At 51.6% G+C, this 27832-nt stretch overlaps 1 protein-coding gene across 7 annotated transcripts in view; it reads right to left on the bottom strand.

Annotated features, from left to right (window-relative positions):
* The window catches only part of COBL (cordon-bleu WH2 repeat protein), a 270241-nt gene that overhangs the window by 166543 nt on the left and 75866 nt on the right, over nucleotides 1-27832 (bottom strand). For all 7 annotated transcript variants that reach the window (XM_060632143.3, XM_060632144.3, XM_060632145.3 and 4 more), the window contains exon 2: nucleotides 1603-1803. In XM_060632143.3, coding sequence (XP_060488126.3) covers nucleotides 1603-1803 — 201 coding nt within the window. The remainder of the gene's footprint in view (nucleotides 1-1602; nucleotides 1804-27832) is intronic.

Raw genomic sequence — 27832 nt, forward strand, 5'->3', positions numbered from 1 at the left:
ATCCAGCCCCACGTTGGGCTCTTCACTGACAGTGTGGAGCCTGCTTGGGATTCTCTCTCTCTTTCTCTCTCTCTCTCTCTCTCTCTCTCTCTCTCCCCCCCCCCCCGCCCCTTACCCACCTGCTCACTCACACGCTCTCTCTCTCTCTCTCTCTCTCTCTCAAAATAAATAAACTTAAAAAAAAAAAAGTGTTCCATTGCTGTCTTCAATGCTTCGCCAAGAATAAAAGCCACCCACAGTGACGTGATTTCCACACTATCCATTTTAAAAAGTATATCTGAGCACTGAAGGATTGAAATATGTTCAATCACTTCTTGTTCTCCTTGTTTTCCAAGAAACAGGACTTCTATTCACTCCTGCCTCGGAATTAGACAAATCTATCTTTATGCTTGAAAGTTTCTATACTTGATTACTGTATCACTCTATTGTAAAAACTGTATGAACACTGAGATTTAACGTCTGTGTTCCTGTGACTTTGTTAAAATAGAGTTATCAGTGACATCAATAGTAGCTCAAAATTGGGGCGCCTGGGGGGCTCAGTGGGTTGAGCTTCTGACTTTGGCTCAGCTGATGATCTCACGGTCAGTGAGTTCGAGCCCCATGTCAGGCTCTGTGCTGACAGCTCGGAGCCTGGAGCCTGCTTCGGATTCTGTGTCTCCCTCTCTCTCTGCCCCACCCCGCTCACGCTCTGTCTCAGAAATAAATAAACATTTAAAAAGATAGTAGCACAAAATTGATCACTGTAATGATATATTTTGGGAAAAAATCAGAAATTCTATCAGTATTGAAATTCTTAACCCTATGATTGCAGGAAGCTTTGCCAATGTCTCCCTTTTGCCTTCTGTGGCTGACGTGGGAAGAAGGGCACGTAACCCTGACCTCAGGCACATTCCTGGGCGGATCAGATCTCACAAAGGATTCAGGTGGGCATCTCGGGGCTGAAAACCGTTCGTCTTAAATTTAAAATCCATGGGGCGCCTGGGTGGCTCAGTCGGTTAAGCGTCCGACTTCAGCTCAGGTCATGATCTCGAGGTTTGTGAGTTTGAGACCCACGTCGGGCTCTGTGCTGACAGCTCAGGGCCTGGAGCCTGCTTCCGGTTCTGTGTCTGCCCCTCCCCCGCTCATGTTCTGTCTCTCTTTGTCTCTCCAGGGTGAATAAACGTTAAAATTTTTTTTTAAACTTAAGATCCAGGGTTGGGTTTTAGCCATCAGTCTAAAGTTGCTCTGGAAGTTGTGTTTGGAAATCTGATCCGTGTATTTATACTTCCGGGGGCCAGACCGTCAGTGGTCACTCGGAGGGCCTCTCAGCCTGTATAACCTCAGCGCCCGGGATGCGGACTCCAGGTGCTGCTGGGCCCCCTCCCCTGAGCTTACCCTCTCCCAGGACTGAGCTGCGCAGCCCTTGCTCTCGAAGGAGGACGGGGGGGCATGCGGTCATTCCACACTGTCACCCAGGCCCAGATTTGTACCCCGGGGGCCCCAGATCCTGCCCGACAAGGGAGCGAGCACAGTCTCTCAGGATCCACTCTTCGGTTCTCCTTGGACCCGAGGCTGGATGGCAGTGACCCCCGCCCCTCCGCCCCGAGGCACCAGGGCCCTTACCTGCCGCTGACCACGCTCTTCTTCTCCAGCCCGCTGGGCAGAACCACGGTGACGGCCACCGAGCTGTTCTCCAGGCTCTCCATGTGCAGCAGGCTCTGTGGAGGGCCGGGCGACACGTCTCGGCGAAGTGTCTGTCCACCGTGCGCGTTCGGGGTGGCCGGCTTCCCAGGCGGAGGAGGGGCGCGACCCTTCGTCTTCCTCCTGAAGCAGGGGCGGCACAGAAAGAGGGGGTGAGGGGGCAACTCCCGACTTCGGAGTTCATACAATCACCCGTGAGGATGCTTCCTCCTGACAAATCATTCTTTTTTTTTGCTTTATTTTCCCTAAACGTGTATTTATTTATTCTGACATAGAGAGTGCGAGTGAGAAGACGGGCAGAGAGAGGGAGGGAGACAGTCCCAAGGGAACTCTGAGCTGTCAGTGCTCGAACTCACCAACCGTGAGATCACGACCTGAGCCGAGCTCAAGAGTCGGACGCTTAACCTGATGAGCCCCCTGGATGCCCCACCCGACAAATCATTCTTACAAGTTTTTCTCGGTCCTCAGAAAAGCCTGCTTGTGTAGACATTTATTTATACATAAGGACCTTACTTTACAGAGGCTATAGGTATTTTGTAATCGTCTTCCCAGCATCAGGATCCACGCTAATAACAGCCTTGGGCAGGTCACCTCATTCAGTCTTCAGGATATTTGGCAGCTGAGAAAACTGGGGGTCTAAGAGATCTGTAGCTCCCCTGAAGGCCCCTGGTTATCAGGGTGTCAGAATAGGGATGGAAAGCAGACATCCTGACCCCAGGGGCCACTCCTGCCCATCTTATCCCCCCCACCCCAAGTCCTGCCAATCCACTGAAAGGTAACAGGTCTAAAGTCTCCTTCAGAACAATCTTTTTTATTTTTTATTATTTTTTAATCTTTATTTATTTTTGAGAGAGAGAGACAGAGACAGTATGTGAGCAAGGGAGGAACAGAGAGAGAGGGAGATGCAGAGAAAGGACGATTGAGGGAGGGGCAGAGAGAGGGGGAGAGGGAGAATTTTAAGCAGGCTCTGCTCTGTCAGTGCAGGGCTGGACACGGGCTCAGACCCACGACCTATGAGATCATGACCTGAGCCAAAGTCAAAGACTTCACTTAAGTGACTGAGCCACCCAGGAGCCCCCGTGCTGGTACTAGTTAAATATACTTTAGAAGTATATAATTTGATATGCCACAGTGTTTGATAAGGATTTTTTTTAAAAAACAATTATTATCAGTTATGGAAAATCCCATTTTTAAGAGTTACCCATTGTAGCAATGGGTCATAAGCAGTCCAGAAAGAGGCACCCACCGAAGAATGGGTGACGGGTAGCATAGGGTTTGGCTCTTTTCACTGCTATGCATTTCCTAATTTTGTGTATTGCTTGTAAAACAAAAGAGGCCGCTTAAAATTGGGGAGAAAATAGCAAATGGGATTCAGAAAAGGCCACAAACTACTGCCATTCATGTCACTGGTTAACACAAGGATTAAGAGTGACATTCAAGGCTTACCCTCTATTGTGAAACGTAGACACGAATTTATTTCCTTTTTTTCTCGTTAAAAACCTTACATCTGGGGCACCTGGGGGGCTCTGTGGGTTAAGCACCCACTTCTTGATCTTGGCCCAGGTCATGATCTCATGGTTTGTGGGTTCAAGCCCTGTGTTGGGCTCTGTGCTGGCGGCTCGGAGCCTGGAGCGTGTTTCCAATTCTGTGTCTCCCTCTCTCTCTGCCCCTCCCCTGCTCACGCTCTATGTCTGTCTCTCTCAAAAATAAAGAGCCATTAAAAAAGAATTAACAAAAAAGAATCTCTCCAAGCAGCCGCCCCAGCTCTCATCACTGACCTCAGTATAAAGGCCATGTCCCCGACCACCTAGCCTCTACCAGGCCATCTTGCTGCCTCCTGGGGTTCCCTCCACCTGCCGGGAACCCAGCACCTACTGCGAGGCGTGCATTTTCTCAGCCCTTTCTCCGCACCCTGATCACAACCCCGTGCAAGAGCTGCAACCCCGCAGGCTGCAAGGACACCCCGGGATGCATTTTGTCCAGCTCGGTGTTACATGTGTGCATTCATCTGCCTGGGCACACACACGGACCTCAGCCAACAGTGAAAAACCTGGAACATTTCACACTAACAAAATGGATGTCTGGCTCTTTCTGAGAAAATAATAATAGATCCAAAAAGGCTCTGAACTGCTTCACAGCAAACACCGTCAGTGTGCTTCCATTTGGGCTCCAGGACTCAATGCCAGACTCCAGGCCATCACATACCTGTCCCCTGCAGGGCCGTAGCTACCGGTGCCACCGGGAAGTCAGGGCCCTCCCCGGACCTTCGATCCCGAATCTCCCTTCCCCTTCCCCCACTTGGCTGGCAACGGGTCTCATGTTCCCTGCCCCTGGAAAACCCACAAGCGTGCACCCTGTCTGTGCCTCACCATACACCCTGTCCCGTATGCTTTGATCTCTTGAAGACACAGCGAAAAACCACATCTGAGATGCCTCTGTGGGCTCTGGGCTTAAGGACACAGGCTGAGACCAGGGGACTCCTCCTGGCTATGCTGAAGAAGCACTTGGGAAGTTTTCCAAGGGCCCAAGTCCCCACCATGGGCCAATCAAATCTGGATTACCTAAGAGCCGGGGTTATGTTAATGGATGACATTTTTTTTTAAGTAAGTTTATTTATTTTGAGAGAGACAGAGAGCAAGCAGGGGCAGAGAGAGAGAGAGAAAGAGGGATGGGGAGAGAGAGAACCCCAAACAGGCTCTGCACCATCAGCATGGAGCCTGACATGGGGCTTGAACCCAGGAACTGTGAGATCATGACCCGAGTGGAAACCAAGAGTCAGGCGCTTATTAACCCACTGAGAGTCACCCAGGCGCTCCAGACGGCAACGTTTCTTTCGAACAGAGGCTCCTGAACGTCAGAATGGCACGTGGCTCTAGTTGCAATTTCCGTATCACTTGACGAAGGCAACCGACAGATTATGACGCTATGTGCCGATAAAGTTGTGACTTCGTGTTTTGATTTCACAGAATAATATCTGCGCATTCTGAGGGGCGCACACGAGAAATTTCCACACCAGACACGATGCCTGATGGGTAGATGGAGTCACGGCCCACTTCAGAAGCTGTGTGTGTCCGTGAGCGCACAGACCTCAGGCCGAGAAAGCCTCGATGCCAGCCTTAGGCCCTGCACACATACAGCCGCCCTCATTGCCATTCATCTGCCCAGGTAGCAATCTCGCTGCCTCATCATTTCATGTCTCTGGAAGACTGCAGATGCTTTACTGAGGCTGTTTAGAGTCTCAACAGGGTCCTCGTATCTTTAGGTATTTACAAACACTTATTGATGATATTGATGATGACGATGTTGACAAGGGTGAAAACTATATAGAGTTTCAGCCTACAAGGGACAGAGCACACTTGGAAGATCTTGAGGCAGGGATGATATTGAGGAAATCTGGCAAGACTGTAATACTGGGCGTCCACCTACGGAGAAAGCTTGAGCAGCTGGTCCAGAGAAAGGCCAGAATTTGGAGACGGGAGAGAAGGGGAGGAAGGGAGGGGAAATGTCCCTGGTAGGCGGAGGGGAAGAAAAATAAACCTGTAACGCACATCATAGGAGGAGACATGAAAACAGCATCGCGGGTTGAGTACATTGCCCTACGGGCCACCAGAGTGCTGTGGTTTTCCCAAATCCGCTTTATCTCATTGGATCCTCGTCGTCTATGGGAACAGAGATTTGCTGCTTTCGTTTTGCTGGTTGGGGAAGAGTGTTCAGGTGGTTCCAAATACCAGTGTCCCGCAAATAGTTGGGGATTATCTTTGTCAAGGTCACTGAGAAAGGGGAGGGAATCTGTTTTGTCCAGAGAGAGGCTCACCGGCTGCAGGAAATAGGGTCTGGTTGGGAAGTGAGCCAAGGAGCTAACTAATCCGTAGCCGGTGGAGATCCTTGATGATCTTCAAGAACAAGTATGGGAACAGCTGCGGGGAGCCGCGTGGGGGGGAGCCCCGATAGAGACGGCCAGACCAGCAAGCAGAAACATCTCAGTTCTGGGGACATACTGAATGAGGGGTGAGGTACCTCGTGGGGAGGGTGCATGGACAGAGCGACCGCAGGAGGAAGACGGAGGGGAGGGGCCCTCGAGAGGAGGGGGACTCCACGGTGTCTGCGGTTCCCGGCCTCTGACTCTCGTACAAGGGCTCAAAGCAGGTTATCGGAGAACAAGCTCTGGGAGGTGATGACCAGATGGCTTTCTATGACCTGGGTCTGAGATGACAGTGACATTTCCAAGTGAAGGCAAGTGCAGGCAGGGGAGAGGAGCCCCCACGTAGACTGAGGACACCCACTCTCCGAAAGCTACGGCGGTCCTTGCTCAGAACCACAAAGAGCCGCAGTCCCGGCCTCCAAGAAGCCCTCCAGTGGGTTCCTGAGCACCTGCAGTGGGGAGGGTGGCGGCGGGGCAGGTGTGCAGAGGCACTGTGGTCACGACTCGGCCTGACCCTCGCCTCCTCCTAGTCTCTGCTGGCCAGTGGGTCTCAGTCTCAGATGTCATCCTGTGTGTCCATCAGGATCTGAGCCACTGCGCCTGGATCTCTTCTCTCTGGACCTCAGTTCTGTTGGGGACACCGGGAGGGACACTGGCGGCTGGGCCGTAGGACACATCCAGGTCTAGTATACTAAATCATGGAAAAATACGAACCCCAAACTACCACTATTGTACTGTATTATTATTTTTTTAAGTTTATTCATTTATTTTGAGAGAGAGAGAGAGAGCAAGCAGGGCAGGGGCAGAGAGAGAGCAAGAGAGAATTCCAAGCAGGACTGCAGAGCCCAATGTGGGACTCAAACCCACGAACCATGAGATTATGACCTAAGCTGAAATCAAGAGTTGGACACTTAACTGACTGAGCCAACCAGGTGCCCCAGATTCTATTCTATTCTATTCTATTCTATTCTATTCTATTCTATTCTATTCTATTCTGTTCTATCCTATCCTATCCTATCCTATCCTAGGATGGCCACTATCCAAAAAAAAGGAAAGAAAATAGTCAACATCAGCAAAAATGTGGACAAAGAGGAACCCTCGTGCACTGTTAGTGGGAATGCAACCTGGTGCAGCCACTTTGGAAAACAGCATGAAAGTCCTCAAAAAGTTAAAAACAGAACCACCATAATTCCTCTCTGGGTCCGGGAATACCTTGGTGTGGGTTTGGTTCCAGAGCACCACAACAGAGCAAACATCACAATAAAGCCAGTCAAGTGAACTGCCTGGCTTCCCAGTGCATATAAAAGTTACGTTTACACTACACTGTGGTCTCTATGTGTGCAAACAGCATTCTGCCTAAAAGTGCATGCCTTACTTTAAAAATACGTTATTGCTAAAAAATGCTAACCACCATCTGAGCTTTCAGGCATCATCTTTTTTGCTGGTGGAGGGTCCTGCCTTGACATTGACGGCTGCTCAATGATGAGGGTGGAGTGGTGGCTGCTAAAGGGTGGGGTGGCTGTGATCATTTTTTAACATAAGACAATGAACTTTGCTACATCAGTTGACTCTTGTTTTCACGAACAATTCCTCTGTAGCATGTGATGCTATTTGATAGCTTTTTACCCACAGGTAGCTTCTTTCCAAATTGATATCCATTGTCTCAAATGCTGCCGCTGTTCTATCAGCTATGTTTCTGGAATGTTCTAAATCCTGTGTTGTCATTCTGACAGTCTTCACAGCATCTTCACCAGCAGTGGATTCCATCTCAAGAAACCACTTTCTTTGCTCTTCTATGTTCTCATGTTGTATCATGAGATGCAAGAATTCAGTCCCATCTTCGGGCTCCTCTTCTGTTTCCAGTTCTCTTACTGTTTCTGCCACATCTGCACTGGCTTCCTCCCCTGAAGTCTGGAACCCCTCAAAGTCATCCAGGGGGTTGGAATCAACTTCTTCCACACTCCTGTTCATGTTGATATTCTGGCCTCTTTCCATGAATCACACATGTTCCTAATGGCACCTAGAATAGTGAATCTTCTCCAGAAGGTTATCAGTTGGCTTTGCCCAGATGCATCAGACGAATCACTATCTGTGGCAGCTATAGCCTTATGAAATATATTTCTTAAGTAAGAAGACTTAAAAATCTGAACTTGCTGCTTGATCCACGGTAGGTAAAATGGATGTTGTGTTAGCAGGCATGAAAACAAGATTGATCTCATTTCCATCTTCATCAGAGCTTGTGGGTGACCAGATGTATTATCCATAAGCAGTAATATTTTGAAAGGCATCTTTTTTTTTGGCAGTAGGTCTCAATAGCGGGGTTAAAATATCCAGCAAACCATGTTATAAACACAAGTGCCACCATCCGGGCTTTCTTGTTCCATCTAAGGAGCACAGGCAGAGTACATTTAGCACAGTTCTTAAGGGCCATAGGATTTTCAGAACGATCAAGGAGTATTGGCTTTGACTTCAAGTTACCAGCTGTAATAGCCCCTTTCCAGAGGGTCAGGCTGTCCTTTGAAGGCAGGCACTGACTTCTCTCTAGCTGTGAAGTCCTGGATGGCATCTACTTCCAATAGAAGGCTGTTTCGTCTACACTGACAATCCGTCTAGTGGAGTCCCCTTCATTAATGATCTTCACCAGACCGTCTGGATGACAGGCTGCTGTGCCTCCCCTTGTACTTCTATGTTACAGACTCTACTTCTTTCCTTACACCTCATGAACCAACCTCTGTTAGCTTCAGACTTCTCTTCTGCAGCTTCCTTGCCTCTCAGCCTTCAGAGAACTGAAGAGAGTTAGGGCCTTGCTCTGGATTGGGCTTTGGCTTAAGGGAGTGTTGAGGCTGGTTTGATCTTCTATCCAGACCTTCAAAAGTTCTTCCAGATCAACAATAAGGCTGTTTTGCTTTCTTGTCATTCATGTGGTTCACTGGAGTAGCACTTTTCATTTCCTTCAAGCATTGTTCTTTTGCACTCACAACTTGGCTGTTTGTTCAAGAGGGCTAGTTTTTCACCTGTCTCAGACTTTGACACTCCTTCTTCACTCAGCCTAATCATTTTAGCTTCTGATGAAAATTGAGAGGCATGTGGCTCTTCCTGTTGCTTCAGCATGTAGAAGCCATTGTAGGGCTATCAACTGGCCTCATTTCAACATCGTTGTGTCTTAGGGAACAGGGAGGTCTGAGGAGAGGGAGAAAGGCTGGAATGGTGGTCTGTGGAGCTGACGAACACACATGACATTCATCCATTAAGTTCACCATCTTTTCTCACCTGGGTGTGGTTTGTTACACCCCAGAACAATGACAAGAGGGACATCGACCTGATGTTACTGATCCCAGGTCAACCTAACAAATATACACTAAAACCTTGGTTTGCAAGCATAATTCGTTCTGGAAACATGCTTGTCATCCAAAGCACTTGTAAAAGCAAATTTCAAGAACCATTGGCTCAGTTGTGATCGTGTGACGTTTGGCATCACGTTCGACTCGTACTGTAAGACATGGCTCGTTTATGAAGTTAAAATTTATCAGAAACGTTTACTCGTCTTGTGGAACACTTGCAGGACAAGTGACTAGCAACCCAAGGTTCTACTGTAATGAGAAAATCTGAAATATTGCGAGAATTACCACAATGTGACACAGAGACCTGAAGTCAGCAAACGCTGTTGGAAAAATGCCACCAACAGACTCTCTTGTTTCCGGGTCGCCACGAACCTAAGATTTATAAAGGATGTGGTATCTGTGAAGCCCGACAGAGTAAAGCACAGTAAAACAACGGATACCTGCATGTACCCAAAAAAGCAGAGACTTGAAAAGACACACCCAGGTTCCCAGCAGCATTATTCACAGTCCCCCAAAGGTGGAAGCAATCGAAGCGTCCATGACCGGATGAATTAATAAAAAGTGGTAAACACACATTCTGGAATATTATCCAGCCTTAAGAAGGAAACGAATTCTGAAGCACACTACAACGTGGATAACTGAGTGAATAAAGCCGGTGACAGGAACACAAATACAGCAGGAGTTGCCCAAACTTGAGGTTCCTACGGTGGGTCAGGCTCAGAGAGACAGACAACAGAAGGCAGGATGCCAGGGGCTGGGGGCTGGATGGGGAGTTTCCGGTGAGCAGAGTCTCAGTTTTGCAAGAAGAGCAGTTCGGGAGACTGGCTGCGCCATGACGTGACGGTGCTTAAGCGCCACCCACCACACCCTTAAAAGCGGTTGGCGTAGTCCATTTCACGGTGTGTGTGTTTTATCACAATGCAACCTCAGTGATTTCACCCTAAGGAGATTCGCTGTTCGGTCTGGTAATTTTATCAGTTCCGACGCGTCAGTCAGTCTTCCTGTTGGGGCTCTCGTGCGCCCCTCATCGGGCTCCTTCCTGGGGACCCTTCAGCTCCCACCTGTAGCTCCCCAACACTTGATGGGGTTTCTTTGGCCAGCACGCTGGCAGGAGAAGGCAGATGCTGAAACTGACGAAGGAAGAGGGAGGCTGGGGGTTGCTTAGAGTAGAGGGGGTGGGTAAGGCTGGACTCCCTCCCCCCAGGAAAGGGATCCCTTGAAGAGCAGGGCTAGAGGGTGGGCAGGCTGTTGGATTAGGCTTCACTGTGCACGAGTGGCTGGTGACAAGGTCTCTGTTGCCTCCCCTTGAACCCTCCTCCACCCAGGGAGCACCCACGATACCTGGGGCTGGGCTGGTCTTTTTTTTTTTTGAGGACGTAAGTGCATGCCAGTCTGACAGCAGAAGCTGCCCAGGTGGACAGAGCCCCCCCCCCACCCCAAACTCCCCTGAAAGTGTGCACTGTCTCCACCTGACCCACGATCACGGCACCATCTAGCTGGGAAGGGCCGCTGCCATTCGCACGGACCCGAACATCTTCACTCGCCCTCAAAAGCCATTGCTCCTTTCTGGAAGGTCCGTGCAGGTGCCGTGCAGTCTGGGCTACTCAGCACCAGGGAGCACATGGGCAGTTAGGAGGGCAGGTGACCCAGCTGGCACAAGGAAGCCGCCACAGCCACGGGGAGGCGGGGCGGCTCCCACGAGCCTCAGGGAATGAGTCACTGAACAAACAGCCCCCCTCCCTCCCCTCCCTCCAGGTGAAAGTCTGGGTGCGCCCCAGCAGAAACCATAAAACGAAATAATACATCTAAAAACACCTCTGGCATTTCCAACGAAGATCATCGATCGGAACGCCCCTCGGTTTTAGCACACGCCCATCCCGGAGCAAGGAGATCTGCTCCCTGAAAGTCAGGCCCTGCAGGACGCCGCGGGCTGCCCGTCTGGCACAGCCGGGGCCCAGCGAGTGCAAATTCCAGGGCGGGAGTCCAGGCAGCTGAGTTAAACCCTAACCGCACAGGCGCGCAGCCAGCCTGGAGGAGCCCCGGCCAGGCAGGGCCTGCGGACTGAAAGGGGAAAACCCCCACCTCTCCCCACTCCGATTCCCCGGAGCAGAGTCCAAAGGGCACCTCTGCCGGCTGTTTCTTCTAGGCCTCAAGCACTTTCCCAGTGTCTCAGACCGGTGGACACTGAGGCCGGTGGTCATGCTGATGCCGGCTCACCCCGGCACGCCTGTGCAACTTGTGCCCGTGACCAGGCCGGGGGCCCAGGTGGGAAGCAGGCTGAACGGTATCTGCCTAAAGGGAATTTCAGAGACGAGTCCGGCACACCGTTACTGGCCTCCCGCAGGCTAAATGGGTCTGTTTGCGCCATGGGCCAAAGGGGGGTGCCATTCTCTGCCCAGGATTCTTCCAAAGCAGGAAGTTTGCCTCCTCGTAAAAGATTCTGAACGTTAGAACCCAGCTTCCTTGGTTCTCAGGGTCACCTGACTGCCAGTGTCACCCTGGTCCCCCCTGCCAGAGGCTGGACAAGCCTCGCCTCTTCCCCACTGGAGGGAGAAGTCTGCAGGCGGGTGGAGCCTTCGGGAGAGTCCCAGGCCGTGACTCATCCGTCCCGGCCTCGCCCCAGACCTCCCGAATCTGACTCCACATCTGTCACACTCTGGCTGATTCCTGGGGCATGTGGGTGGTGCAGCCAGTGGAGCGTCTGACTCTTGGTTTCAGCTCAGGTCATGATCTGACGGTTCATGAGTTCGAGTCACGCATCGGGCTCTGGGCTGGTGGCATGGAGCCGCCTGGGATTCTCTCTTTCCTTCTCTCTGCCTCTCCCCAGCTTTTGCACTCTCTCTCTCAACATAAATAAAATAAACTTAAAAAATAAAGAAAGGGGATCAGAAATAACAGAGGAGTTTGATAGTGATGCCATGGAACATTATTCTGCACACTTATGGAACTGTCCCGCAAGCAGGAGCCATGTGTCTCTAAGACCATCATCTCCCAAGCAAACAGGTCAGTCTGCTCCGGTCCTAGAACCAGCAAGCCTGGTAACAGTTCTACATGGCCCTCCACGAGCTCGTGGTCTCCAAGAGCAGACTGATATTAAACAGGCGATAGCACAGGTAAATACAGAGAGAACGAACACAGGCAGTGCCACTCCACGTAGGCTGAGTCCAGGAAGTGACTTGTGAGCTGTGATATGAAAAGTCGGGCAGAGGTGGCAAGGACGGGGTGGGCACGAGGCTGTTCTCAGCAAGGACGGTCATTCAGACGGCACGGAGGCAGGGAAGGACTGGGGATGTGCAGGGAAGGACTTGGGATGTCATACAAATTACAGGAAGGGTGCCGTGAAGGAGGGCAAGGACCTAAGCGTGGACTGGACCACGGAAGGCCTTGTTCATTTCCTAGGAACTGCACTGAACAAACAGTGCCTGCTCTCAGGGAGCATGCGCGTGCACACACACACACATGCACACGCTCATACTAACAGCTCTGGAAGGCACGTTCACGAGCCAGGGCAACTCAAGGCAGCTGACTGCCTTGAGATCCAAAGGAGAGACGCACGGTTGCAGAAGCAACAACAAAGGATCAGGCAGAAAGCTCTACGTGAGCAGGACTAGAGGAAAGGAAACGAGAATGTGTTCTAGAACAGCGTGTGCTCTGACGGGGCAAAGACATCACGGGTTTGGTGTCAGAAGCTAGAGAGACAGCAGCCTGGCCGAGAGTGCCAGCCCTCCTGATGGAACCCTCCAGAAGGTGAGGTGTCCAGGCAGGTGCCAGCCCAGGAAGAGAGGCACTCGGGCAGCTGTAGCCCGTGCCCACCTGGCAGCCTCAAGTGGATTCTTGGGGTCGACACTGCATTTCCATTTTGCCCGGAGGTCTTGGTGGGCCAAGCTGGCAGAGACGAAGACGCGGGCTCCAAACGGAGCGGATGCGTGGCAGCGGGCAGGATGGGGACCTGTGCTTTCCCCGTAGCCTCCCCACCCACTCGGCTGGGACTCCGGTCAGTATGCTGTTAGGATGAGACAGACCCAGTTAAGCATCTCCAGAGTGCTCTGCCCCGCGTTCTAGCAGAAACCACCGAACTTCATGACTCTGACGGTGCTGGGTTCAGACCTGCCCACTTGTGCACACCGCAGGCTGGGAAGTGGTAGCTGCACATGCATGGATGTGCCCACGGAAGGCGCTAAACACTCACGAGGTGTGGGCACAGGGGGGGACCCGCAAACACGCCAGGCTCTCTGGCTGCGAGGCCTGAACGAGTCACGGGCTTTGTGAGCTTGGGTTTCCTTGAGGACTGAACAAGGTAACAGGTGTCATACGACTGGCTCAGGACCTGGTAAGGAAGGAGCAGGTGCTCAGAACGGATCCCCTGTCTCGACAGTCTCTCCTGTGCCCGAAGAGGGTAGCTGACCCACGGGGCAATCTGAAACAGACTTAGTACAGGGCTAAGTTCATTTACAGCAAAAAGATGTGCCTCAGTGGCGTGGAAATTCTGTGAAGTTAAAATGTGAGTGGGCCTGTTTATTTTTTTAAAACCGGTTTCAAAAAGAATTATAGAATTTTTAATTTATATTAAATTTATTTTTTATTTATGTTTATATTAAATTTATTTCACATAAAATAAATTTTTATTTATATATTTATACAAATATAAAGCTATACATATAAATATTTATATATTATTTATAAAAATATTCTATATCATTTATAAAAATAAATTTTTATAAGTTTAAATTTATATTAAATTTTATTTATTTTTATTAATTTAATTTATATTAAAATTATATAATTTTAATTATAGAAATCTGTGAAAAAAACCCTCTCTGAAACACACTTTTTATATATCTTTTTCTAAAGTTGTTTATTTTGAGAGAGAGGGAGGGAGCACGAGTGGGACAGGGGCAGAGACAGAGAATCCCAAGCAGGCTCCCCACTGTCAGTGCAGAGCCCGACGCAGGGCTGGAACTCACGAACCATGAGACCGTGACCTGAGCCAACACCAAGAGTAGGATGTTTAACCGACTGAGCCACCCAGGTGCCCGGAACACATTTTTCTTTAAACCAGAGTTTACCAATCCCTAAAGATGTACAAATGGATTAGTTGGCAGCCTAAAAGGTAAAAGATTTTTTTTTAACATGTGCAATCATTTCAATATTTTTATTTAAATCAGGGACAGGCCACATGGGGTCATTTGCACTTGCTCACAGCCACACTGTTCCGTACCAGTGTTGGGTGGGGTTGGGACCGCTCCGCAACAGAGATGGAGTGATATACCCTGTGCCATGAAGGGACGTCAAGGGACCCCAGACAGTTCACACCCAAGGCCCTGCACTGCTTCAGAACTGGTGACACTTGTTCTCTGTTGCCTGAGAACGTGACAAGAAGGTCCTGCCCTTTTAAATTAGCCATGCACAGGGGTATCTGGGTGGCTCAGCTGGTTGAGCGTCCGACTTCAGCTAAGGTCATGATCTCACAGTTCGTGGGTTCGAGCCCCACATCGGGCTCTGTGCTGACAGCGCGGAGCCTGGAGCCTGCTTCGGATTCTGTGTCTCCCTCTCTCTCTCCCCCTCCCCTGTTGGTGCTGTCTCTCTCTGTCTCTCAAAAATAAATAAATGCTAAATTAGCCATGCATGGTGTTAAACAGGCAACGGGGAATATTTCACTTAACTACTTTTCAGTATCGTGTTTGCCTTCATTATCAAACAGATCCATCAAATTAATGGGATCTTGTTATGTGCGTTAAAAAGCAGAAAATGCATTCCAGATGGCGTGGATGTAAATGACGGTCATCATCTCAAAGTCAAGAGACTAATGTGCACAGTAAGAAAGTGAGCTACAAAGATACCACTCCTCACATGCAAATTGAATGCTGGTGGCCTCAGTCGAGTTTCACCACCACAGAAAGGGAGTGGAGGGTTGTGATTCAGAGCGAGGGTCACATGGCCATGTGGCCGGCAGCCTCGGATGGAAGCCTGGCTCTGCTGCTCGCTACCTGTGTGATCCCAGCAACTGACGGAGCCCTGTGCCTCAGTTTCCCTAATTGGGAAACAGGAACGACCTCATAAGACTGTTAGGATGATCCAGTGTAACAATGCTTATGAGCACAGAGAGTGCCTAGGACTCAAGTTCATGATAAACACTAGCGACTACCACCTTCTGTAACAAATAACACCTTTTTGTGACTTTTGTGCTTTGTTTTATGTAATTTGTGAAATCCGTTTCATTTTATAGTTGTAAAAGGAGCCTACTTACCTAGCTTCATGTTTATAGGTATATAAGAAAGCTGCAATTCATGTAATTTAGTAAAAGAGGTCATAATCATTGTTTGGGGGAGTCACAGGACCACTTTCCTACACCTTATACAAAAAGGAACTCAAAATGGATCAAAGATCTAAATGCGAGACCTGAAACCATAAAATTGCTAAAAGAAAACACAAGCAGCAATCTTCTTGGACATCAGCCTTAGGAATATTTTTCTGGATAGGTCTCCTCAGGCAACGCAAAGAAAAGCAAAAATAAACTATTGGGACCACATCAAAATAAAAAGCTTTTGTACAGCAAAGGAGGCCACCAACAAAACAAGAGGCAATCTGCAGAATTGGAGGAGATATCTGCAAATGATATACCCAAAAAGCAGTTCGTATCCAAAATACATACAGAATTTATGCAACCCATTGCCAATAAAACAAACAATCCCATTAAAAATTAGGCAGAGGACCCGAACACAGTCTTTTCCAAAGAAGACACACACAGAGGGCCAACAGACACATGAAAAGATGTTCAACATCACTCAACAGCAGGGAAATACCAGTCAAAACCACAATGAGCTATCACCTCACACCTGTCAGAATGGCTAAAATCCACAACACAAGAAACAACAGGTGTTGGCGAGGATGTGGAGAAAAAAGAACCCTCATGCACTGTTGGTGGGAATGCAGACTGGTGCAGCCGCTCTGGGAAACAGTGTGGAGGGTCCTCCCAAGATTAAAAATAGAACTACCATGCAGTCTAATAATACTCCACTAATACTAATAATACTCCACTGCTGAGTATTTACCCAAAGAAAAGGAAAACACTAATTCAAAAAGACATATGTACCCCTCTGTTTATTGCAGCATTGTTTATAATAGCTGAGTTATGGAAGCCGACAGATACATGGATAAAGAAGAGGTTATACACACACACACACACACACACACACACACACACACACACACTATGGAATATTACTCAGCCATAAAAAAGAGTAAGATTTTGCCATCTGCAACAACATGGATGGATTTAGAAGGTATGAGGCTAAGGGCAACAGGTCAAAGACAGATTTCATATGATTTCATCTATATGTGCAATCTTAAAAAGCAAAAGAAATGAACAAAGAAAAACAGACACAGACTGATCACATACAGAGAACAGACTGGTGGTTTGCCAGAGGGGAGGAGGATGGGGGGATGGGCAAAACAGGTGGAGGGCATTAAGTGGAACAGACCTCCAGTTACAAAGGAAGTAAGTCACAGGGATGGAAAGGACAGCGTAGGGAATACGTCAATAGCACTGTGACAACAAAATGCTATCAATTCTGAGACGGGCAGTCAGACTGGAGTCAGGGGCTCATCAGGTATTTGCCGCTGCACATCCAAAGCTATTTTAGAGCATCTCCAGCTGGACGGGCAGAACAGGAGGGAGCCGGGCAGGAGAGCCATCACCCCACTGATGGCCAGCCGTGCACGGTCACATTCAGTCTCCCAAGCCGACTGTGTGCCTCAAGAGAAGGCACTTCTGGGCCTGGCACCTTCTAAGGAAGAGGTGGGCAGTGCCTGCCCGGCCAGGACCTCTTCTCTGCCTCCTGAATCATGTCCTGGAGGCCCGTCGGGCCTCAGACTGGGAGGGCCATGTCTGTCTTCCAGAAGAGACTTATACCTTCAAAAAGAAGACAGCTGTGTGCTCCTTGGGGCACGGTCAGAGCAACAGCCAAGACTCTAAGAACACTCCAGAGCCTTTCAGGATGCACCCACGCGAGTGGTGGATGCTCAGCTCTGACCAGACCGAGGAGGCAGACCCCCTCTCGCACCCATCTTACGGAGAGAAGCAGGGCTCTCTCTCCCCGCTCTCCTGTCCTGCTCAGACAGGCGCTAACATCCAGCGCCTGTGTGGCCGGTTGGCCACGTCATGCCCCTGGCTCTGCCCCTCCAGCGTCGGTCCCTTCCCCTGCGACTCCCATCCACCCTGCCCACTCGGAAACCACACCTTGAGATTTGGATTTCAGAGCAACCGGGTTTCTTCTGTGAACGTGTCTTATCTAGGGTCTAGAGTTTCCCTTTCACAAGACACAGGTACAATTTTCTAAAGAAATGCAATGGAAGTTTAGACATATCAAGTGCTTGGTACCTGGAGGCCAGGTGAATGAAGGGCCTCCTGCGGGCGCCAATAACATCCTTCCATTTGTCCTTCCAGGAAAATAGAAGTCCAGGAGAAAGTGGAACCAAGACATCTGACCCCAAGAGCCAAAATTAGGATTAAACTAACTTGGTTGTTAGAAATGAGGAGGGTGGGGGGGAAATCCCGTGGAGGCAAGCGGGGTTGCAAAGTCGTCTTCACAACCATCCCAATAATGAGCCAACAGTGGACAGAGTGGGGGTTACATCTTCCCTCTCCACCCAGGCCAGGAGCAAGGGACGGGGAGGGAAAGGGGTATTCTAGAAGGTTCTGGAGTGACTTAGATGGAAGCCCAATTGGAAGCAGGAGGCCCCTGTCAGAAAAAATGCCTTCATCTCTGCCTGATTTCCACAGGCTCCATCCTGCCCCTCACCCTTGCTTCCTGTTGAGATTCTGCGTTCACGCCATCGTTCTCCATCAAGTCCCTTCAGCACTTTGCTTTGTACGTGTGATAAAGTACAGCACCTGGGCACGGCCTCAAAGGCCCCCGAGCCTTCCCCCTTCCACTTCTTGCCAGCCTCAGCCCTGCTGCCCACCATGTCCCAGCTGCAACCCCTCCTCCAAACCGGGAATAAGCAAGCTCTCCCTTGTTGAGGACTTGTTCGTGCTGTTCCCTCTGCTGGGAATGCTGTTCCCTCTCCTCGGTCCATTCCTAGAAAGGCCACCCCCCCAATTCCTAACGAGGCCCCGTTGTTCTCTAGCAGGGTCTTGGCTGGTTTCTTCTCTGGTGCTTCTCCAAACCTGCACTTGCAGGTCTTTGCTGGGCTGTTTTAAGACCAGCCGTGACCCTGGACTCACTCTCTAAGGCAACGGGGTCAAGACTTTCCCACTGACCACCAGCAAACACTCAGCAACCACCCGCTGTATGAGCGAGCGAGTTCTCTCCGCTGGGATTCAGCTGCCGTGTCACTGGCCGAGTTTGTCAAAAACTAAGACAAGGTGAATGTCCAGACACCCAGAGGACGGCAGGCCATGCTGAAGGCACCCCGAGCTGGTTAGGGAGCCCCCAGCCACCCGATGGCCAGTGACCAGCTCTCGCGGCTCTAAGGACAACGTTCACCTGGTTTTCGGCTCTCAGTTTCTGAGCACTTACGAGCCAGCCCGTGCCAGGCATTTTGTGTATGTTCACAACTCACGGCAGCCTCCCGGGACAGGTTTATTCTCCCCAACTTACACTTGGGGTGACTGGAAAGACTGGAAGGCCAGCGCAGCTCTTTCTGAGTGCATGACGCTCCTCGGGGCCTGACATCAGCGCCACTGCCCCTCCATCACCTCCTGAAAGAAAACCCGCAGGGGTCTCGGGCGGCCTGCGGGGGCAGCGGCAATCGGCCATCGATGAGAGAGGGGAGGTCAGGAAGCACCCTTTGGTGAAGTTTCAGGCACAGTCCTGGGCACACGCCCTCTGCTGTGATGTGGGGTCTGGACAAGCCTCGCTTCTAAGTAGATCGGGGCTCTAGATTCTTCCTAGATGCCACGAATCACAGGCACTGTGTTCAACACCCAGGGAACAGAGAAAAGGTGGCGTCGAGGGGAAAGGGAAGACCAGTCCAGGGCTCATGTCCAGGGCTGCGACAGCCCCCGGGTCAGCCCCCAGGGCTCTCGATGCCTGGAGGCCCAGGGACTCCTCTAAGGATCCGATGTGGCCTAGAGGTCCTCTCTCCGGGCAGGATGCCACCTTCACGCACACACGAGCTTCACGAACCACCATGGGCGATCAGACACCCTGGGTCTGAACCTCCGCGATACTCTCCTCAGAGTCGGGCACCTCCCAGGATCAGGGCAATGTTGCCTCGAAGACAACAGTTCCTTCTAATCAAATGAGGAAGGTCCCCCAGACACTTACCCTGCCGTCTCTGCCTTTGAAAACAAACCTTAACCCAAGAGGAACACTGAACAGAAGGTGCAGAGAAGTAACACAGGCTAAATATATATATTTACGAAGCTCTCAAATTAAGAGGCCGTCTCCAAGCTGCAGCTTGAAGGAGAAGGGCAAGAGAAAGACCGTAACACAACACTGGTCCAGTAAAACAGGGGGAAATGGCTTTCCCCAGAAAAATGCTGCAGTTCAGGGCAAGTCTGCCCCGAACAGTTTTGTAGCCACAAAGCATCCACCAGCCCCAGGGAAATGTTCTGCAGTCAGAAAGACACAAGTCCAGGGGCGCCTGGGGGGCTCAGTTGGTTGAGCATCTGACTTCGGTTTAGGTCACAATCTCAACGTTTGTGGGTTCAAGCCCTGCGTAGGGCTCTGTGCTGACAGCTCAGAGCCTGGAACCTGCTTCTGATTCTGTGTCTCCCTCTCTGCCCCTCCCCTGCTCACACTCTGTCTCCCTCAAAAATAAATAAACATTAAAAAAATAATAAAAAATAAATAAAAGACAGATGCAAGTTCAGATCTAGCAAAGATACCTCCAAGCTGTGTGAGCTCCAGCAAATGACTACTTGGGCAGGTCACAGTAACATGCAAGCCTCAGTTTCCCCACGAGTCGATCACAGAGCACTTTCAATGTTCATTTGACGCGGTTAACGTGGGATTAAATGCTTCCATGGAGCCAGCGCTCAATGTTGGGTAGCTGTTACAAATATTTTTACGGTTATCAGCCGGTTTACCGTGTGGGACCAAAAACCCACAGAAAACCAGCCTTCTGCCTCCAAGAGGGTAGACTAGAAGCTAACTCCTCAGGCTGCTCCAAAAAGGCTCATTTCTGCAGCGGACGCTGTCAATACCGACCACGAAATCCTACTCAGCACTTTTGACCCAGGTTTGGGGGAAGCTCTCAGCAATCGAGAGTAAAAAGATTAGCTTTCTTGATAGGTTTCTCAAAAACATAAAGACAGAAGATATCCGTAACACTCGCCAAACTCTAGACTGGGTCCTGCCTGTGTGGGAACCCTGTTATCTCTGCACACATCAAGTAACTATTCAAAGAGGAACACACGAGAGCTGGGTCCCCCAGCATTCCCCAACCTCCATGCAGTTAAGAAAGCTTCGTAGGTGTGGATCACTTAACCAGCGGCAAGCGCTCCCTGATGGAGCCGCTCCTGCTCCAAGGATCGGATACAAACCAAGAAGCAACCGATACAAACCAAGAGTTAACTTCATCGTCCAATGATACAAACCAAGAGTTAACAGCATGTTACTGCGAAGGTTACTAGTAACAAGCAGTGTTTGTTTTCTGAGGTTGCAATGTTCTTATCAAATGGAATGAAATAGATCAGAGGAGAAAACTTACTGATTCACAAACCACCTGGCAATGTGTGCGCACATCCCAGGCTGTCCCCTGTCCCCGACCAGAGCAGCCGGTTTTGTCCCCTACAAGGAGAGAGGAGGGGGCTCTAGGCTGGGCCAGCGTAGGTCCCAGGAGATGAAGGAGGCTTCCCTGGGCCGGTGTGGAGGCGAAGCTGTGCCGTGAGAACAGGCAGAGGCCTTGGACCCGACCCAGCCTAGTGACTTATTAATAAAGGTGCCGCCGATGCACGGCTTTGTTCCCAAGCTCCCCGCTGTGTGCACGTCCAGCCAAGACTCACAAGACGCCTGTTCAAAGTCACAGACCTTCAGACCTTGGAAAATAAAATATTAAAAGGAGGAGCTGGGGGCGCCTGGGTGGCTCAGTCGGTTGAGCATCCGACTTCGGCTCAGGTCATGATCTCACGGTCTGCGAGTTCAAGCCCCGTGTCGGGCTCTGTGCTGATGGCTCGGAGCCTGGAGCCTGCTTCGGATTCTGCGTCTCCCTCTCTCTCTGCCCCTCCCCTGCTCACGCTCTATCAAAAATAAATAAACATTTAAGAAATTTTTAAAGAGGAGCTATTGGGGAGAGGAGCTGAGCTTCCTCCAAAACTGCCTCTTCCTCACAAAGCGCCCCTGCTGCCTTCTCCAAGGAGGCCCGTGAGGTCCACGCAGGGGCTCCCTTGGGGAGAAGGTCTGATTATTCTTCCAGAACCGAGTCCGGCCTTTCGCTTTGCCACCCGCCCGCCCACACAACCAAGCATCTGCTGCACCGGTGGAAAGCGATTTTTGCCATGCAAAGGCACGACCTAGCACCTTCTTTTCCTGAAGAGTTTTTATTTTTCTTTGCCTCCCTCCCAAGAAAACTATGCAACAAGAGGCTCATTGTTTCCTTGCAGCCAGGCAGTCTTGCAGTAGTGTGGTTTCTCAAGCTTGAAACCCGTATTCGGTTTCCACCAAATGCCACTGTCCCAGGATTACAAACGACACTGCCAAACAGATAATGTGTACAGGCAGACACGCCCACGGGCCCTGCGTGCCCCAGTTCCCAGCCCGCCCAAGGGCCCGGGGTCCCGGTGAAGGCACAGAGGGTTTGAGCAGGAGGGGATCCGGTGGCCAGGACAACACCCTTCCCCCTTGGCCCCCCCAGTCTGCTCCCTGTGAGCTGCAAGGTCACCCAAGCTACCTGCTTCCCAGGCAGGTGGTCCCCAGAGTTCTGGTCAACCTCCCTCTTGGGCTGGGGGTGGCAGGGCCAGTCCAGCACAGTCTCCTGGAAGAATCGAGGAGTGCCCAGCTGCCCCCAGACACCAGCCTCAGGGCACAGAGGCCACACCCACACCTGGCCCCACCTCCCTCCCACAGCTCCAGAGACGGTAGAAGTCCCGGCTCATAGGCAGTTTCAAGTCCACGGATGGGCTCGCTGCCTCTCCTTTCAGTCAGGGCCTCCACTGTTTGCTGGCCTTCAACTCCTCCTCCTCCCCCTGCTTTCCTCCTCCACTTGCCTTCCTTCTCTTCCTCCTGTCCTACCCCTCCTCTCCACCATCCTCCTCCCTGTACACTTTCTTCTCTTCTTCCCCCTCCTCCCCACCCTCTTCTTCTCCCTCTACTCTTAGCCCCTCTCCCCCCTTCTTCTCCCTCCTCCCCTTCCTCCTCCCTCTCTCCCTCCTCCCCTTACCTTCTCTTCTCTTCTTCCCCCTCTTCCCCATCTTCCTCCCCCTCTCCCTCCTCCCCCTACCTTTTCTTCTCTTCTTCCCCCTCTTCCCTATCTTCCTCCCCCTCTCCCTCCTCCCCATCTTCCTCCTCCTCTCCCTCCTCCCCCTACCTTTTCTTCTCTTCTTCCCCCTCTTCCCCATCTTCCTCCCCCTCTCCCTCCTCCCCACCCTCTTCTTCTCCCTCTACTCTTTGCCCCTCTCCCCCTTTCTTCTCCCTCCTCTCCTTCCTCCTCCCCTCCCCCTCCTCCCCCTACCTTCTCTTCTCTTCTTCCCCCTCTTCCCCATCTTCCTCCCCCTCTCCCTCTTCCCCTTACCTTTTCTTCTCTTCTTCCCTCTCTTCTCCTCCTCCCCCTCCCTTTCCTTCCCCTCCTCCAGTGTCTGTGCCAAGTTGGTTCCAACTCTGCCAGGCTCCACCCCATCTCCTCCTCCTGGTCTCCACTCTGTTGGACTCTTACAGAATCTCCTCCGTCCCCTGCCACTGCCCCTTGTGAGTCCCATTTCCATAGGCTGGGATCAATCTTCCTGAAGGACAGCTCCGTTCAACCACGCCCCTGACGCAAACACCTCGGTGGTCCCCACAGCCCACTTGGTTAATCCCAAACTTCCCTGCCTGAGATGCTTTATCCCAATGCTGTTTCCACCGCGCCTCCCACATCACCCAGGCTGCGGTGACACGCAGGAGGGACTCTCTCCCCTCCATCTCATCTCCACCTGTAGCTCCCTTGCCAGCTCTCAGCCCTTCATCACCTCCCAGCACCACTGCCAAGCAGTGAAAACCTCACACAATGTAGCCGACCACCAGTAGCCTCCATTTTCCTCATCTGTGCAATGGGGACAATACCCACGCCTTCTCCACAGCATCATGGAAAGATCAAGTGAGCTCACCCTTCTCAGATCCACAGACCATGCCTAGCATCTGAGGCTTCAGCTAGCACCTACTGTCAGCGTAGAACGGGACTGTCCTGTTCTCACGCCTCCATGAAGCCACAAAGCCGAGAATCCTGTGCTCTAGATGCCAGAAGTGCCCCCACAAGTCCTTGCCTGGAGGAAACCCCACTGGCTGCCCATCCTCCAACCAACGTATTAAAGAGAAGACCAGAGGTCTCTGGCCAGTAGGTCAGGCTGGTGCGGCCATCCTGGCGCCCTCTCCCTTACCTGGTGCTTCTCTGTCCTCCCCCAGATCAGCCAGGGGGCTCCTGGGAACCGCACATAGGTCTGGCCAGGACCCCAGAGCTGCAGGAGCACCATGACCATGATACAGGTCCCTGGGGCTGAGCGCTGGGGGCAGTTCAGGACAGACACCGGTACATTTCCTGCCCGACGAGTTTTGGGGGGAGACTGGCTGCAAGTGCCCACGTGTGCTGGGTGACAGAGAGGGTCAGCGATGCGCACCCTGTAGGCCCACGGGTTGAAGCCCAAAGCCATCGAGTTCCTAAGGCAGATGGACGCTGCAGACCTCGGCAGAACCAAGGGACCTTCAAAGGGGTCTTGGCAGGGATGCCTGCTGGTGGCCGGGGCCCAGGCGGGGGGCTGGGCTGAGGTGGAGGGACACGTGGGGCAGGAACCACACAAGAGGACGCAGCATAGGGAGTGTCCGCTGCACTGGAGGGCACGCTGACCAGCAGCGAGGGAAGGACAGAAAGTGCCCACGAAGGGCAAGTGTAACTGTCTGCATGGTGGTGATGAGGCCCGAGTGTGGAGGCCGGTGGGAAGGGGGCAGCTCCAGCCGGATACGGAAGTGAACTTGCTAACATCTGAGCAATGGGACCACTCCGGTGGATGACAAGGACCAAAGGCTATGGGGCCTGCCCGACACATTCCCAGCTTGCACAGCACTGGCACAGACAGGACCGTCATTCCATAAACGGGCTGCCCTTCTCCGTCGCGCCACATTCCCTCGATCAAACGTGGAAATGGCCCACGAAAGAGAAGAGAGACCGGTAGAAAAGAAAAGAACCATCACACAAGATCTGTTGTCTCCCCTCTTCTCCTTCTCTGGGAGACCGTGAGGGGAGGGCAGACTTTGGAATCCCCAGGACCCACCTGGGCTGTGGTTCTGGAAGAGAACTAGGAAGCAGCCACACTGGGGGCCGGGAAAGCCGAACCACACAGAAGATGAGCGCCCCCAGTGCCCCCCTAAACTGACATCTGGCAGCACGGCATACTCGTATTCCCCAAGGAAAGAACACTCAGGGAGTTCTAGGACTTTCTCCAAAACGCTGATGAATTTCTTCCTGGGCTGTGTGGCCATTAGTAATCACCCCATGAAACTACCAGGGAACCTGTGACTTTACCAAGTAAGATGTTAAATAATAGAAAATCAGGGGCACCTAGGTGGCTCAGTCCTTTGAACATCTGTCTCTTGATGTGGGCTCAGGTCATGATCCCAGGGTTGTGGGCTTGAGCCCCGTGTCAGGCTCTGTGCTGAGAACGTGTTTCAGATTCTCTATCTTTCTGTATCTCCCCTCCCCCACTCTCTCTCTCTCTCTCCAAAATAAATTAAAAAAAATTTAATGAAAAAAAAAAGAAATCATAGGACATTATGGAAATAACCAGGAATAAATTTCACAACACATCACTATGGACATAGTGAATCCCTCTACCACACAGGAGATATCAGAAAAGACACCATGTCCCTGAATATGCCAGAATGAAAGTTTGCCAACACTAATTCAAGTGACATTCTTTCTGGTTGAAGCATCTTCTGGGGGAGTGTAACACACATCTAAATTATCTGCAGCGACAGACAATCCTTGGGTTTACATCACCATCCAAGAAGACACGCTGGCCTATTCGTATTGATTTTAGCTCCAAAGGCCTATGACAAAACCTGTAGTTTTCTTCCTGATTTACTAACGGATCTGGCTAGAAGCAAGAAATGCCCATCAGCCTCCCGTCACAGACGAGATGCCAAACCCGGGACATAAGCAAACTGCAAAGGTTGCTGATTTGTTTTCAGCAACACACACACTAGGTTTTGTTGTTGTTGTTGTTGTTTTCCTTCAGTGGCAGGAAAAGAAAAAAAAAAAAAGGGAATAAGACCGTATTAAGTTCCTTCTAGCAAAGTGTGAAAAAAAGAGAACGAAACCGAATGGGAATTCCAAGATAAAAACTGCAGAACAAGAGCTCAGAAAGGATGCCACGAAGTCTGAAATGCACCTTGCCGCTGGCTGATAAGCCCGTTCTATTTCTATTTACTTTTGTAAATAACTGAAAAGCAGTGAAATCTGACTAGCCAGCTTTCAACAGAGCCAGTAACTGATGGGAAAAGAATGGAGCCCTGAGCATTTCTCAGGGAAATGAACCCCGAGGCCACAGACTCACAAAATCCTGGTTCAGAGAAAGGCCCCGTCCAGGTGATGCCCCGTCGCCTGCTGTCTCCTAGGGAAGGTCTGATTTCAGGGTCTGTGTTGTCACGACTCCATCACAATCAGGAAGTTCCTGAGAGCAAACTCATGCAGATTTGATGTAAAAACGGCCAAACTATGTATTTACCATCTCAAACGTAATCACCTTGCAATTATATCTCTGCCTGTGGATAAATGGAACTTTTACTGCCTAAAATAAATGGGAATGGCACTTTCTTTCGGTTGACGTCACGCTATTACCAAAGACACCTCCAGCAAAAATAGCACAGAGGAATGAAGGCGTGAAAACACTCGCAGAAATAGGGGCCAGGCGTGAGTCCGCGTCGATATGGACATTTGCCGGCCTGAGAGCCGGGCGCGGGGTGCCTTGAATTCTCCTTTGAAAATATGACACTTGATAACCTCTTCAGGAGCCGTTTCTCAAAATAGGGCCTGGGCCCCACAGCGGATCCCTGGACTGGCGAAATCTGAGCCGGGTGCTTCCGCGGCTCTGCTCGAGCTGGTGCTCCGGGCCCGCCACCGTCCACCCAGGGCCCGAGCGGAGCGGCCGAGCCAGACACACTTCCCAAGCACACGATATGGGAGTGCAAGACAAAGAACACTGACTGGAGGAGCCGGGGCAAACGCCAGGGCGGCTGGCCACGGCCATGCTGCGTGTCACTGATCCGTCCACGGATCACTTCATGGGACAGGAGGCCTGTGCGGGCCAGCCGCCCAGCTCCTTTAGCCGGTTGTTTGTGGCGGGTAGGGGCCCTCCCAGGATTTATGCACCAAACTACCCGCCCCCCAGCGGCCCTGCAGTCTGGGTCCCTCTTTAAGAGAGAGAGCACAAGAGCAGGAAAGTAGGTCAGGTGTGGATGTGGCCAAACACAGGTCGCCCTAACTCTCTGGCCTCAACAGCCAGGAAAAGTGAAGGGGCAGGCCGGCCTTCCCACCCAGCTAGCCTCCACCCCTGCCCCCTGCTCTGAGTTCTTCCTGCTCAGCCCTGCACCAGGCCCCACCATCCCCCCACCCCCACCCCGCCCAGCCTCACCTGGGTTCATGATTCCCTACCTGGCCCTACCTGGGCTCACAGTCTGCATTCTACTTACTTACCCCACTCAGAACATTTCAATTCGGAGGAAAAAAAAATGCATTCATTTCCTAACTACCAGGAGCAAAAACTGAATGAAAACTGGGCTACCTCCCTCGACAGGAACCTCGCTGCCCCGCAGGCCCCACCTCTGTCTTCCAGGAGCAAGCTGGCCCTCACGGAGAGTCAAACAGACCAGCACCCGGCCTCTTGCCACGACCTGCTGGGAATTACCGTCCTGGACAGAAGAGGAATGTGTGGGGGCAAGATCTCAACACAAGGCAGCCGGTCCTGCTCATGAGTGACTTAAGAGGATCCGGGGGTGGGGTCGGTCATGGAACACTGCAGCACACGACACACAGGCAAGCCAGAGGTCTTGGGAGCCATTGCAGAGGACCAGACGAGTAGTTCTTGCAGGAATCCGGGTTCAAGGCCAGCCTGGGTGGGTGGCTGGGGGGGCCGACGTGTGGTGGTGATGAGGAGGAGCAGGCTGCTAGTGGGGGGGTGGCCTCAGAGGGTTCCTCATGCTTCCCTCCCGGTGCGCTGGGTTAAGAGCTCAGGGATGGTTCCCTGCTGAATAAACACATCAGCTCAGGGCTGGCAACCGACCCTCCCCGGCCGCTTTAGTGTCCGCAACCAGGGTGCCTCGGGTGAGTCTGCGCTCAGGGCCACACGTGGCAGAGGAGGGAGCCACCTGGGTCCTGGGACGCAAATGGACCGGGAACACTACTCCCCGGGGAGGGGCGGACAACATAAAGTGATGAGGGCCCCTGGCAGGCGGATGCCCTCAGAAAACAAGCATTGTTCCCAGAGAAGCGCCAGCAGCTTGCTTTTGAGGCTACCCTCCCACCTGTGTGTCATCCGGCCCCAGGACAGCCAGAGCCGCACCGCGTGTCCTCTAAGCGGGCTCAGGGGGCAGCAAGGTCCCTCTTGAAGCCCGAACCTGCCAAGACGGTGCTGCGCATGCGCGTGGGGCGGGGGTAGGAGGAGCCCAGTCTGCGTGCTACACACGCGCATGGGGTCCAGTCTGTGCACAATGCCCAACCCAGAACCTGGGCTTGCACTTGGCTGCCCCTGGCGAGGCCC

Source organism: Panthera onca, chromosome A2 (assembly GCF_046562875.1).
Source record: "Panthera onca isolate mPanOnc1 chromosome A2, mPanOnc1 haplotype 2, whole genome shotgun sequence".
Lineage (NCBI taxonomy): Eukaryota > Metazoa > Chordata > Mammalia > Carnivora > Felidae > Panthera > Panthera onca.